Genomic DNA, 12,123 nt, shown 5'->3' with positions numbered 1-12,123 from the left:
GCACTGGGAAGGAGCACGAACATGGTGCACTCAGGGAAGAGGCGGGGCCGGGGCAGAGATTTGGGGAAAGGGTCCAATGGGGCAGGGAGGGGGCACAGTTGGAGTGAGGACTTTGGGGAAGGGGTTGACATGGGGGTGGGGAAGGGGTGGGTCAGGGCGAGGGGTCAAGTACCCACTGGCGTGGGGAAAAGTTGGGGTCTATGGTGACCTCAACCAGCCACTTAAGAGGCTTGGTGAAGAGGCTGGATCCGAAGGAAGAGTCTTCTACAGGAATTGTGAGCTCTTTGGACAAAATCCTCAGCATGACAAAGATAAAAAGGATTTGTGTACATTTGGAGGAAAAATTATCTAGGTGTTTTTGGAAACTTCCGCTCCAGATTTTTCTCTCTTCCAGAGTAACAGTCCCTCCACCGATGTCCTTGGAGTTGGTAGCAACCAGTGGATTGTTATGCTGGCTTTAACAATGAGAGCCAAGGCCTCTCTGCAATATCAGCTAGTAATTTTTCTAATGTTCTCCCCAATATTTCCTCACCTGGAAGTCTGCATGCACAATATCTGTTTAGGATGAGTGGTGGCTACTCATGGGTGTGACATAGCTTCCTTGTAGCCACCAAGTTGGAAACCTTTGCTCATTGCAGATCACGACCAGGGTTTGACCAGGACAGAACCCAAGATGTCTCACTCCAAGCAAAGATCATACTTTTAGACAATGAGCCACTTGTTTGCCACAGAGTAGGCTTTTCTTACTACATATATGAAAAACCTTTGGTTTGAAAGGCTACAGTTGAGGCTTTGAAATTGCTGTGAAGTGTCTCATCACCATTATGCTCTATGACATCTTTTGGAGGAAGTCCCCTTCAGAAGTGGTGACTATGTCTTTCACAGGAGCAGCTACTGCTGCATCCAGTTTAGGCTTCCAACATTTATGAAATGTCTTTGATTTATATAAATATTTTAGTTTAACATTTGGTTTAAACAGATGTTCTCATTTAGATCTTAACAAGGCCCGCAAAGGAAGCATCAACTGGAACACATGTACCTAATAATGCTTGAAAGGGAAGATATTTTATTAATATTAAGAGTTCCTTGCAAGATACTGACTGACACTGTGTCCTGAAAAAGTCCTGTAGGGATAGATTTCTTTGGGTTCTTTTGTGATCCAAATGTGGTACTACTTCTCCTGCTGTTTACTGTGGGGAGGTAGTACACTATTTATACTGGCCTTGGGACCTGTTGTGATAACTGGGCTCACAAACTGGGCCTAATTGTGAGCTCAACTGTAAAAAGAATGTGAACGTTCATAAGATGTTACAATAACCTATAATGCTGATGGGAAAAGATACAAAAAGGAGGCAGAAAGACTAAATTAAGTCTGATAAGCGGGCAGCCATATTGACTCTGGTCTCTAGGGCACACTGCCCCGCTTAAGAGGGCAGCCTCACTGACACTGGCCCTTAGGTCATACTGCTCTGGGGCTAAGGGTAGCCATTTGGACTCAGCCATGGGGCTACAACACCCTACCCTGACCCCAAAGAGTGACAGGGTGTACCAGACCCACGACAGCATCCTTAAAGAAAGATTTAAAGAAAAATAGCTACTGGAGTGAGTTTCACCATCATGGCTGCAACCCGCACTGTCTACTGAGACCCTGAACTTGCCTTAACCTAATCCTGAGCCATGTTCTGACCAGATTGGGCCAGAGAGAGGCACCCAAATGACACTGCCATCTCTACTGGCTCCAGCTGATTCTCAAACATGCCTGGGATGAAACGGAATTGGACTTTAACAGCAGCAGCAACAACAGCTACAGCCAATCTCAGCTAACTTTTCTTCTCCCTAAAAGGACAATTATTACCATCTTTGTTACCATCTAAGAGTCTGTCAAACAAGGTTTTTTTTCCCCCCTTCTAAAAGCTCTCTCTAGCTAAAGGGAAAAAGAACAAACGATGTTGTTAACATGAAAGCCTTACTGAGTACTTTACATTTCAAATGCTTTCCTTCTTTTCTTTATCGTTAATAAAAAGTTAAAAGGATTTTTAATGGTGTGTTTGCCATGGTATTAAGCAAGCTGAGGTTTTCATATATCAAACCCCGAACCTCATTTAACACTGTTTAATGCTGGACAGTGAGTGGGTATGTTAACACTTCTAGCCCATATATTCTATCTAAATTAATACTGCGGACCATACAACAGAGGAAGGGTACTGGTTGTTAAAGAATCTTGTTAACTGACTTGGGGAGTCTGAAAGGCCTGCTCCTCCAGGCTAGCTAACACCCAGCTAAATACTACATGTGCAACCAAGTACCACTCATGGCTTTCCTCAGTCAGTCAGGATCATTCTTATCATGGGAAGGGATTTCTCACTTACCTCTCTGGAAAGGGAGCTAGATAAGAGGCCTGCTACTTTCCCCAAGGAGCAGCAGAGAGTCCCTTTCAGGACCCAGCCCAGCTCTGTTGTGGGACTTGCCTGCTGAGCTGGCCAGATACCTTCCTCCTTGTCTTTAGGCTCTCTCCCTGAAAGTTCAGAAACTCCTAATGGGCTTTTCTGCTTAGAAGCCATGACTCCACAGGACAGGGCAGGGACCTGACATGCCACTCTGGCTCCAAGCCCCATCCCTGGGAAGTGGCAGGACATAATTCCCTCTCTAGAGAGGCTGTCAGTGCTGCCTTGTGTAGGGAGCACTGCTTACATTTAAGCCAGTTGTTTGCAGGACAGCTCAGCCGTGCCCGAGTGGGGACAGAAAAGTCTGGCAGTGGCACATCCAAGTGGTTGAAACCACCACACTGCTATTTACCCTGATACACAGGGGAGGAGGAGGAGGAGGAAGATTATAACTTGCAACTGCACAAAAATGAATAAAAACAAAGATGATAAAACAAAATAGTTGAGAGAAAGTGAAAGGCCAATTTGTCATACTTCTGGAGGCAGAAGATCTGGAGGCAGAAGATCTGGTGGCCTGATTTGAAGGGCAGAGCTTAGACTTGGAGCCACCAGCAACACCATTGGACCGTTGCTGAAGGGACATTAGCCCATGAAAAATGAATGAGGAGAGAAGGTGTGCAACAGAAATGGAACATTAATGTGGAAAGTAGACTGAACAAAAAAAAAATTGAAGATCTCAGAGGTCTGGAATGTGACAGTAAGTCCCAAATCCCAAAAGGGATCAACAGGTGACTAGAGTGTGGGTGAGGTGGTCAAAGGTGTAGGATAAATACAAATTATCGGATGGATGTCATCCTTTTACATAAAAGCATAATATATATGTAAACTATACATCATTTTTTACATCTTCTCACCACAGACAAAATATAAAATAAAGACTTGATTCCAATTACCATAGTGCATAGCCAAAATATGGTAGTGTATAATTAACTTGTACTGGTTATTATACTACTAGCAATGATCTAACATGACAAAAGATGAAAAATGCTTTAAACAGAGAACATACCTGAAGTTCGTTATCCTTTTCCTTATTCTTAATCCAGATCTTTCCTTGACCTTGTGGGTCAATCAGCAAAGGATACCGAGATGCCTTTGTGACAATGATGCCATTCTGAATTGAAAGGTCATCATTTGGGAGACCCTGAAGGCTCCATTCTCCAATTTTAGCATTGTCAACAAGCATACTGATGAGGTTAAGATCCTAGTATAAAATATTAAATTATAATCTGTTAGCATGCTATTATTAAAAATGCTTAGTTGGAAGCTAAATTTTCTGAAAAAGCAAACATACTTCACCTTGCTGAGTTTTAGAGCCTGGGCTCCAGCTTGAATGGGAATGCCTACACTGCTATTTTTAGCCCCATAGCATGAGCCCCGCAAGAACTGACCAGGACTCTGAGACTCGCTGCCATGTTTTTGTTTTTTATTTTGAAAAGTAGATGCACCCTAAGACAAAAGAGCTAAGTGACCAGACTGGTCCCACTGAGGAAGTCAGTGTCAGAGCCAGGATTAAAACTGTGGGAGCACTTTGGTCCCAGTTCTGTTCTCAGTCCATATGCTCACTCACTGTTAGTGAGCTACCCTCCTTTTTGCCAGCTCAGCTACAAGCAGCCACTTTATAGCCACATCTGCTGCAGGCAGCCTTTGTCCTCAGCTTCATTCTGCAAAGCACTGCCCATTCCAGCTGTAAATTCATATCATGCCCTCCAATGGATCCAAAAGGGGGGAAGTGAATATCCCACAAACTCCGAATCATAGCAATTACTTTACATTTTCAAAGAAAAGGCTTAGAAACGTACTGTTAAAATGTCAAGGCTTTCCCCAGCTTTCATTCTCTTTTAAGGCCTGATTCTGCAAAGATTTACTCACATGCTTAACTTTATGTACTGCAAGTAGTCTGACTGGCTTCGATGGCCTAAGTCTCCCCAATTAAGATGTGGTCAGAGCTAGGCTTGCTATTGCCAACCCCAAAAGTTCAAATCATGAGTCAGGCCTCCAAAAATCAAGAGATTTTAAAAACAATATAGTTTGAGTTCTTTTATTTGCCTTCTGTTTTGGCAGCTTTTAGCATTCACATTTTCAAGCTTTCTCCGCAACTACTAGGGCTAGAAACATCTTCCTTTCTTAAATGTAAGCTGAAATTCTTACAAAAGCAGATGACTCTAGAGGATGGAGCTTTAAGAAAAACACCAAAAATTGCAAGACTTGTGATAAAGTCATGAGAGTTGGCAACACTGGTGGCTCCAAGACCTAGTGGCTAGTTCTATTTGCACTCCTTTGACACCTTCAGTCTGACCATGTCAAAACTTTAATAATTTCACTTCAAGCTGGGAAAAGTGAGGCACAAACAAGTTAATAATAGGGCTGTCAAGTGATTTAAAAAATCAATCGTGATTAATTGTACTGTTAAACAATAATAGAATAACATTTACTTAAATGTTTTTGGATATTTTCTACATTTTCAAATATATTGATTTTAATTACAACACAGAATACAAAGAGTACAGCGCTCACTTTATATTTTTTATTATTACAAATATTTGCACTGTAAAAAACAAAAGAAATAATATATTTAAATTCACCTAATACAGGTACAGAAGTGCAATCTCTTTATTATGAAATTTAAACTTAAAAATGTAGAATTATGTACAAAAATAAGTGCAAACAAAAATAAAAAAGACGGTTACTCACCTTTGTAACTGTTGTTCTTCAAGATGTGTTGCTCATATCCATTCCAATTAGGTGTGCGCGCGCCGCATGCACGTTTGTCGGAAGATTTTTACCCTAGCAACACTCGGCGGGTCGGCTGGGTCACCCCCTGGAGTGGTGCCATTACGGCACCGGATATATACCCCTGCCAACCCAACGGCCCCTCAGTTCCTTCTTGCCAGCTACTCCGACAGAGGGGAAGGAGGGCCGGTTTGGAATGGATATGACCAACACATCTCGAAGAACAACAGTTACAAAGGTGAGTAACTGTCTTTTCTTCTTCGAGTGCTTGCTCATATCCATTCCAATTAGGTGATTCCCAAGCCTTACCTAGGCGGTGGGATCGGAGTGAGATGTTGCAGAATGCAGAACTGCTGAGCCAAACGCTGCATCATCTCTGGACTGTTGAACCAATGCGTAATGTGAGGCAAAGGTGTGAATCGATGACCAGATAGCTGCCCAACATATTTCCTGGATGGGAACATGGGCCAGGAAGGTGGCAGATGAAGCTTGAGCCCGAGTAGAATGGGCGGTGAGGTGGCTAGCCGGAACGTGAGCCAAATCATAGCATGTACAGATGCAGGACGTTACTCAAGATGAAATTCTTTGGGATGAGACCAGTAGGCCTTTCATCCGGTCTGCCACAGCTACAAAGAGCTGAGGCGACCTTTGGAAGGGTTTTGTTCTCTCGATATAAAAGGCGAGAGCCTTGCGAACATCTAGCGTGTGCAGCTGTTGTTCCCGATGCGATGGATGCAGCTTCGGGAAAAAGACTGGAAGGAAGATGTCTTGATTGACATGAAAGGAGGACACCAACTTAGGGAGGAAGGAGGGGTGTGGTCGCAGCTATACCTTGTCCTTATGGAACACCGTATACGGGGGGTCCGCTGTCAGGGCCCAAAGCTCAGATACTCGTCTTGCCGAAGTAATAGTGATGAGGAAGGCTGTCTTCCAGGAAAGGTACAGCAGCAAGCAGGTGGCTAGTGGTTCGAAAGGAGCACCCATAAGCTTGGCTAGCACCAGGTTGAGGTCCCAGGTAGGGGTCGGGCATCTAACTTGTGGGTACAAACGTTCCAATCCCTTGAGGAACCTTGAAACTATGGGGTGAGAAAAGACTGATCGGCCATTTTCCCCTGGGTGGAAGGCGGAGATGGCTGCCAGATGCACCTTTATGGAAGAGACCGCTAGGCCTTGTTCTTTCAGGGACCAAAGGTAGCCCAGGACAGTAGGAACTGACACCTGCATGGGGACTGAGTTATGCTGAGCGCACCAACAGGAGAAATGCGTCCACTTGGCCAGATATGTCATCCTAGTGGAAGGCTTCCTACTGCCCAAGAGCACCTGTTGGATGGAGGCAAAGCAACGCATCTCAGACTGGCTCAACCACGCAGCAACCATGCTGGGAGGTGAAGAGACTGCAAGTCCGGATGGTGAAGTCTGCCGAATTATGTTATGAGATCCGGCCAGAGTGGCAGGAGGATCAGGTCTGCCACTGAGACGTCAAACAACATGGTGTATCAGTGCTGCCTCGGCCACGCTGGAGCAATCAGGAGCAGGCGGGCGCTGTCCCTGTGAAGCTTGAGTAGGACTCTGTGGACCAGCGGGAACGGTGGAAAGGCGTAGAGTAGGTGCTTCTTCCACGGGATGAGGAAAGCATCTGATAGGGAACCCGGAGAACATCCCTGAAAGGAGCAGAACACCTGGCATTTCCTCTTCTCTCGGGAGGCAAAGAGGTCTATGTGGGGAAACCCCTACTTCTGGAAAACAGAATGGATGACATCCAGACGAATCGACCACTCGTGAGACAGGAAGGATCTGCTGAGGTGATCCGCCAGAGTGTTCTGGACTCCTGGGAGAAAGGACACTACCAAATCGATCCAGTGGGCTATGCAACAGTCCCAGAGGTGGAAGGCTTCTTGACAGAGGAGGGAGAAGCATGCTCCGCCCTGCTTGTTTATGTAAAACATAGCCGTTGTGTTGTCCGTGAATACTGACACACAACGGCCTTGGAGATGTTCTCGAAACACCTGGCATGCTAGACTCACTGCCCTCAGTTCCTGCACATTGTTGTGTAAGGCTAACTCTTGAGTTGACCAGAGGCCTTGAGTGTGTAGGCCCTCGAGGTGAGCACCCCAACCAAGAGATGATGGGTCCATGGTTAGGGCCATCGAGGGTTGAGGCAGGTGGAATGGCATCCCTGCACAGACTATAGTGGGGTCTAGCCACCAGGTTAGGGAGCCCAGAACCTTCTGAGGAATAGTGAGCACCGAGTCCCGGCTGTCCCTGCGTGGCCGGTATATTGAAGCAAGCCAGGTTTGAAAGGGATGGAGATGTAGCCTGGCGTGTTTGGTCACGAAGGTGCAGGAGGCCATGTGACCTACTAGACTGAGGCAGTTGCACACCAACGTTGTCGGGAAGGTTTGAAGATCTCGAATAATTGTAGCCATTGCTTGAAAATGCGACTGTGGGAGACAGGCTCTGGCCAGACTGGAGTCCAGAACCGCTCCGATGAAGTCTATTCTCTGCGAGGGTGTCAGAGTAGACTTCTCTGTGTTGATCAGCAGGCCTAGGCTCCTGAAGAGGTCTTGGACGATGCACAGGTGGTGTGACACTTGTAACTGGGAAGTCCCTCGAATGAGCCAATCGTCGAGATACGGGTAGTCGTGTACTCAACGACGCCGGAGGGAGGCAGCGACTACGGCCATTCATTTCATGAACACTCGCGGGGCCGTAGAAAGGCCGAACGGAAGTACGGTGAACTGAAAGTGTTGATGGTTGACCACAAAATGGAGGTACTGTCTGTGTGGTGGGTAAATTGCGATGTGGAAATATGCGTCCTTCATATCAAGGGTGGCATACCAGTCTCCCGGATCCAGGGACGGGATAATGGTCCCCAGGGTTACCATGCAGAACTTCAACTTTATCATGAATTTGTTGAGTTCTCGCAGGTCTAGGATCGGTCGCAGACCTCCCTTTGCCTTGGGGATTAGGAAGTAGCAGGAATAAAACCCCTTGCCCCTCATGTCTTTTGGCACCTCCTCTATGGCTCCTGTGGCTAGGAGTGACTGGACCTCTTGTAAGAGGAATTGCTCGTGAGAGGGGTCCCTGAAGAGGGACGGGGAGGACGGGTGGGAAGGTGGGGCTGAAATAAACTGGAGGTGGTATCCCAATTCCACCGTGTGCAGGACCCAGCAATCGGAAGTTAGCTGGGACCAGGCAGAGAGGAAATGGGAGAGGCAGTTGACAAATGGAGGAAAAAGATCCGGGAAAGTAACTGATGGGCCGTCCTCGGGTGTCCCATCAAAAGTTCTGCTTGGGCCCCGCTGGTGGTTTAGGGGAGGCCTGATTTTGACCCCCTTGGGGGCCAGACAGCCTCTGACAATTCCTTCTACCATGCCTTCTGCTAAAGTCCTGACGCGGCCTAGGCGGGGCGTCAGGGTGGTGTGGCTGGGGCCGGAAGGTCCTGATTGGGTCACTGGTGTGTGCACTCCCAGTGAGCGCATTATGACGCGATTGTCCTTCAGACTTTGCAATCTGAGGTTAGTCTTGTCTGAGAAAAGGCCCTGGCCTTTGAAGGGCAAGTCCTGAATAGTTTGTTGTAATTCAGGAGGAAGGCCTGAGACCTGGAGCCAGGAGATATGCCTCATCGTCACTCCCGACACCAGAGTTCTGGCTGCAGAATCCGCTGCATCCAGAGAGGCTTGGAGGGAGGTTCTTGCCACCTTTTTACCCTCCTCAAGTAGGGCCGTAAATTCTTGACGGGACTCCTGGGGAAGAAGCTCCATAAACTTTCCCAAGAACATTCCACGACCCAGTACTGGGTCGCAACCTATCATTTGAAAACCACTGGTTTAAGTAAATCAGCTTAACATCATACGGTTAGTTAAAATGGTGCAACTATGTGTAGACAAGGCTGAGGGACAGGATTAGGATATGGCTGCACTTACTTTCTAATTTCTAATGTATGTGAGTGTAGAAATAACATTTCCCTATTCTAAAGCTACAGTGTTCTGTACTATAGTTGGTTTTAAGAACATTTTCATGTCACTTTAAAACTTAAAATCAAACAAACTACCCTGAGATTAAAAATGAAGCATGAAGTCTGAGAAATGGAAAAACTGTTTAGTTCCATTTTACAAGCATTTTCTAGCAAATCTCGATTATCTTAATGTTATACTTAAGTAACTCTAAATCCTAGTAAACCTTATTGTGCGAGTGAGGAGTCAATTGCTTTGACAACTTAATCTGTAAGAACAGTGGGTTAAAGTATTCATTACACAATCTGGCAGAAATATGAAACAAATAAAAGGAGCTTTCATCCAAATCCATCCCTGATATTCATGGCTTTAAACTTCAGAATCATAACAATAAAATAAGTGATTCTACGTTGACCAGATGTTTAATGTTGGTGGGGGGGATAGTGAGTAACAACAGAAAGGGGATGGTCTTGGTGGTAACAGGAAGAGGTGCTTGGGAGAATGAGAGAAGGGAACCTCTGCTCTCCTCAGCCAAACAAGCCTCTTCCCTCTCCTACAGGAGGAATGCAGGTTAAAGGACAAGTACAGAGGGGTGGGGGAGTCCCTGGAAAGTTCTGGCAAGAGTGTGATAATCCTTTTAGGGGGAAGTCCTTGAAGCACACATGTACTCATTACTTTTAGTGAAATTCGTGTGGATACACCTTGAAAACAAGGATATTTTGGTTTTTAAGGACACAGTCACCCTATACATGCTGACAGGGATCTGGTGCCTAAAATTGCCGGCAATGACTCCATTGGGAGCAGGAGCAGGATCTTTTTTATATTATCTTACTGTCACTAAATACCGTATATAGCTAAAGTGATTTACAGAAATATTAACATAAGGAATTCTCATATTACAGTAGCCTGGTTGAATTTGCTAACTCCACCATGTGATTCAGTATGTGCAGGATTTAGGATGTACTGAAGTAAAAAGAGAGGATTTTTGAATGAGATTTTTTTATATTCGCATATTTGCCAATTTCTTTATTTTTATTTTTTAAAAAGAAGGAGATGGAACTTGACAGACTATAAATCTTTTCAAATTATTTCTCTGTTAAGGATTAAATGTTCTTAACTGTATTTCTCTGTGGGGCACAATAATGTACCTTTTTCTAGAATGCAGGAATACTTACGTCACTATATGGAATTCTATTTCGGTCCATTTCTGTCTTCCACAGCCGGAGCAGCAGGTTCCTATACTCCTGATTAAATGGCCCAGAGTAAGAGAGAAATCCAGTGGCTAGAAGAACATTTCCCACTAATCGAATAATTTGATTTTGAAAATTTTTGCTGCTTTCTGTCCAACGAATCTAAATTTTAAAATGTTGTAAAGAACTTTGTTAAATAGGCACAAAATTCAACTGAAGTTCAAATCAAAGCATCTATTTTTATTCCAAGTATATTTTTACTGCTAATTGAATCAAGAGTGTTTTGGGCTTAAAACATTCTATTCCGAAAGCATAAGAAGTTTCCTAAATATTTTTTTAATTATTCCCTTAAGGTTATGAATTTCTATTCTCATTTGTTTTGTATGCACTATTGGCCTGGTCTTACAATCTTTAGTTAAACAAAACTCTCATTAAAGGCAGTGACAGTTTTGTCCAAGTGAAGACTGCAGGACCAGGCTCTGTGTATCCCCTTATCATGCTGTCGGTCTCTGAAAGTATAGCAGACTCACAGGTCCTGAAAGATCTTACAGCTCAAGACCCATGAAACCTCACCATACTGAATTGCAGTTAAATGTTCAGATTTGCTCTTTCAGTTTATGTATTGGCTTAAAATATGTAGCCAAAGCTTTCAACACTTTTCATATATATTTAAAACACAACAAAAAACAATGACAGCTTTTTCTCCTCAAACTTCGAGACTTTGTGGATGCAATGGTGGAGGCAAAAAATGTCTTTATAGTTCCTGCACAGCATATACTTGATGATGGAATCAATTAGATCAAGTCTTGCACCACCACTGGTCCAGCTGTCCTGTTTCTGCTTCAGCGGTCACAAGTCCTCCATAAACAGGTGACTTGTGAAGAACCCAGGGTAGAAGGCACCAAGGAGCCAACCCATCAAACTGAAAGACACATGGTGAAATCCTGGGCCCACTGGAATCAATGACAAAACTCTCATTGACTTCACTGAGGCTAGGATTTCACACAACCAATTATTATAAGGTGCTAACAAATGATCAACAGAGATGAACAGTATCCTCCTTCAGAGTCCTCTGGAAAGGTTCAGGTTCCATTAGCCCCTAAAGCCGGGCCAACAAAGCAGTTCCTTCACCCTGACAAGAAAAGGCGATTTCAAGCTCAAAGCACATGGGGAAATGGTCACTCCATGACATGATCAAAATGTCCAACCCTAATGTGTTTTTGGGTTAAAAATATACATTCAGTATTTATTGGAAGTGCACACAATTTTGTAAAGGCAATGTTCCTCATAGTCTATCTTCAGATATGCATTCTGAACTGATGTGAAATGCTGCCAGGCCTTACTTTTCTACTGGGTGAAAACTGTAACAGTGTCTTTGACCCAATGCTGTCTTGCCCATGGGATACTGACAAGTCAAAATTATAACCTATCGGTTAACATGTTTGTCAACTCACAGACCTGCAACTGAAAATTTTTTGCAGGGTAATAGTCAATACTTTGAACTACTATTCTTGGGTACATATGAAAAAGAATAATTCTTTTCATAATATTTAATTCAAATGTTTAATTAAAGACCTATTTCATGATCCTACTGAAGTTAAAGGGAGTTTTGCCAGTATTGCACCCCGTGCTTGAACCAATCCTTTAGCCTGACATGAATTGCAGAATCATGATCTAAATGTGCATACAAAAGAGCCATATTAACTCAACAGGCTATTATAACTTTGTTATATACACACAGATCAACCAAGAATTTTACATATATATAAGCAAAACACAATAACATTCACACTGCAGTATTTA

General features: G+C 44.2%; 1 protein-coding gene across 4 annotated transcripts in view; it reads right to left on the bottom strand.

Annotated features, from left to right (window-relative positions):
- Positions 1–12,123, bottom strand: part of LOC127043896 (dynein axonemal heavy chain 5-like) — a 644,537-nt gene that overhangs the window by 89,849 nt on the left and 542,565 nt on the right. For all 4 annotated transcript variants that reach the window (XM_050938120.1, XM_050938119.1, XM_050938121.1 and 1 more), the window contains 2 exons: positions 10,306–10,482; positions 3,451–3,645 (listed from right to left, as the gene is read on the bottom strand). In XM_050938120.1, the coding sequence (XP_050794077.1) occupies positions 3,451–3,645; positions 10,306–10,482 (372 nt within the window). The remainder of the gene's footprint in view (positions 1–3,450; positions 3,646–10,305; positions 10,483–12,123) is intronic.

Source organism: Gopherus flavomarginatus, chromosome 2, assembly GCF_025201925.1.
Source record: "Gopherus flavomarginatus isolate rGopFla2 chromosome 2, rGopFla2.mat.asm, whole genome shotgun sequence".
Classification (NCBI taxonomy): Eukaryota; Metazoa; Chordata; order Testudines; family Testudinidae; genus Gopherus; species Gopherus flavomarginatus.
This window is presented reverse-complemented; position numbering and strand designations above follow the sequence as displayed.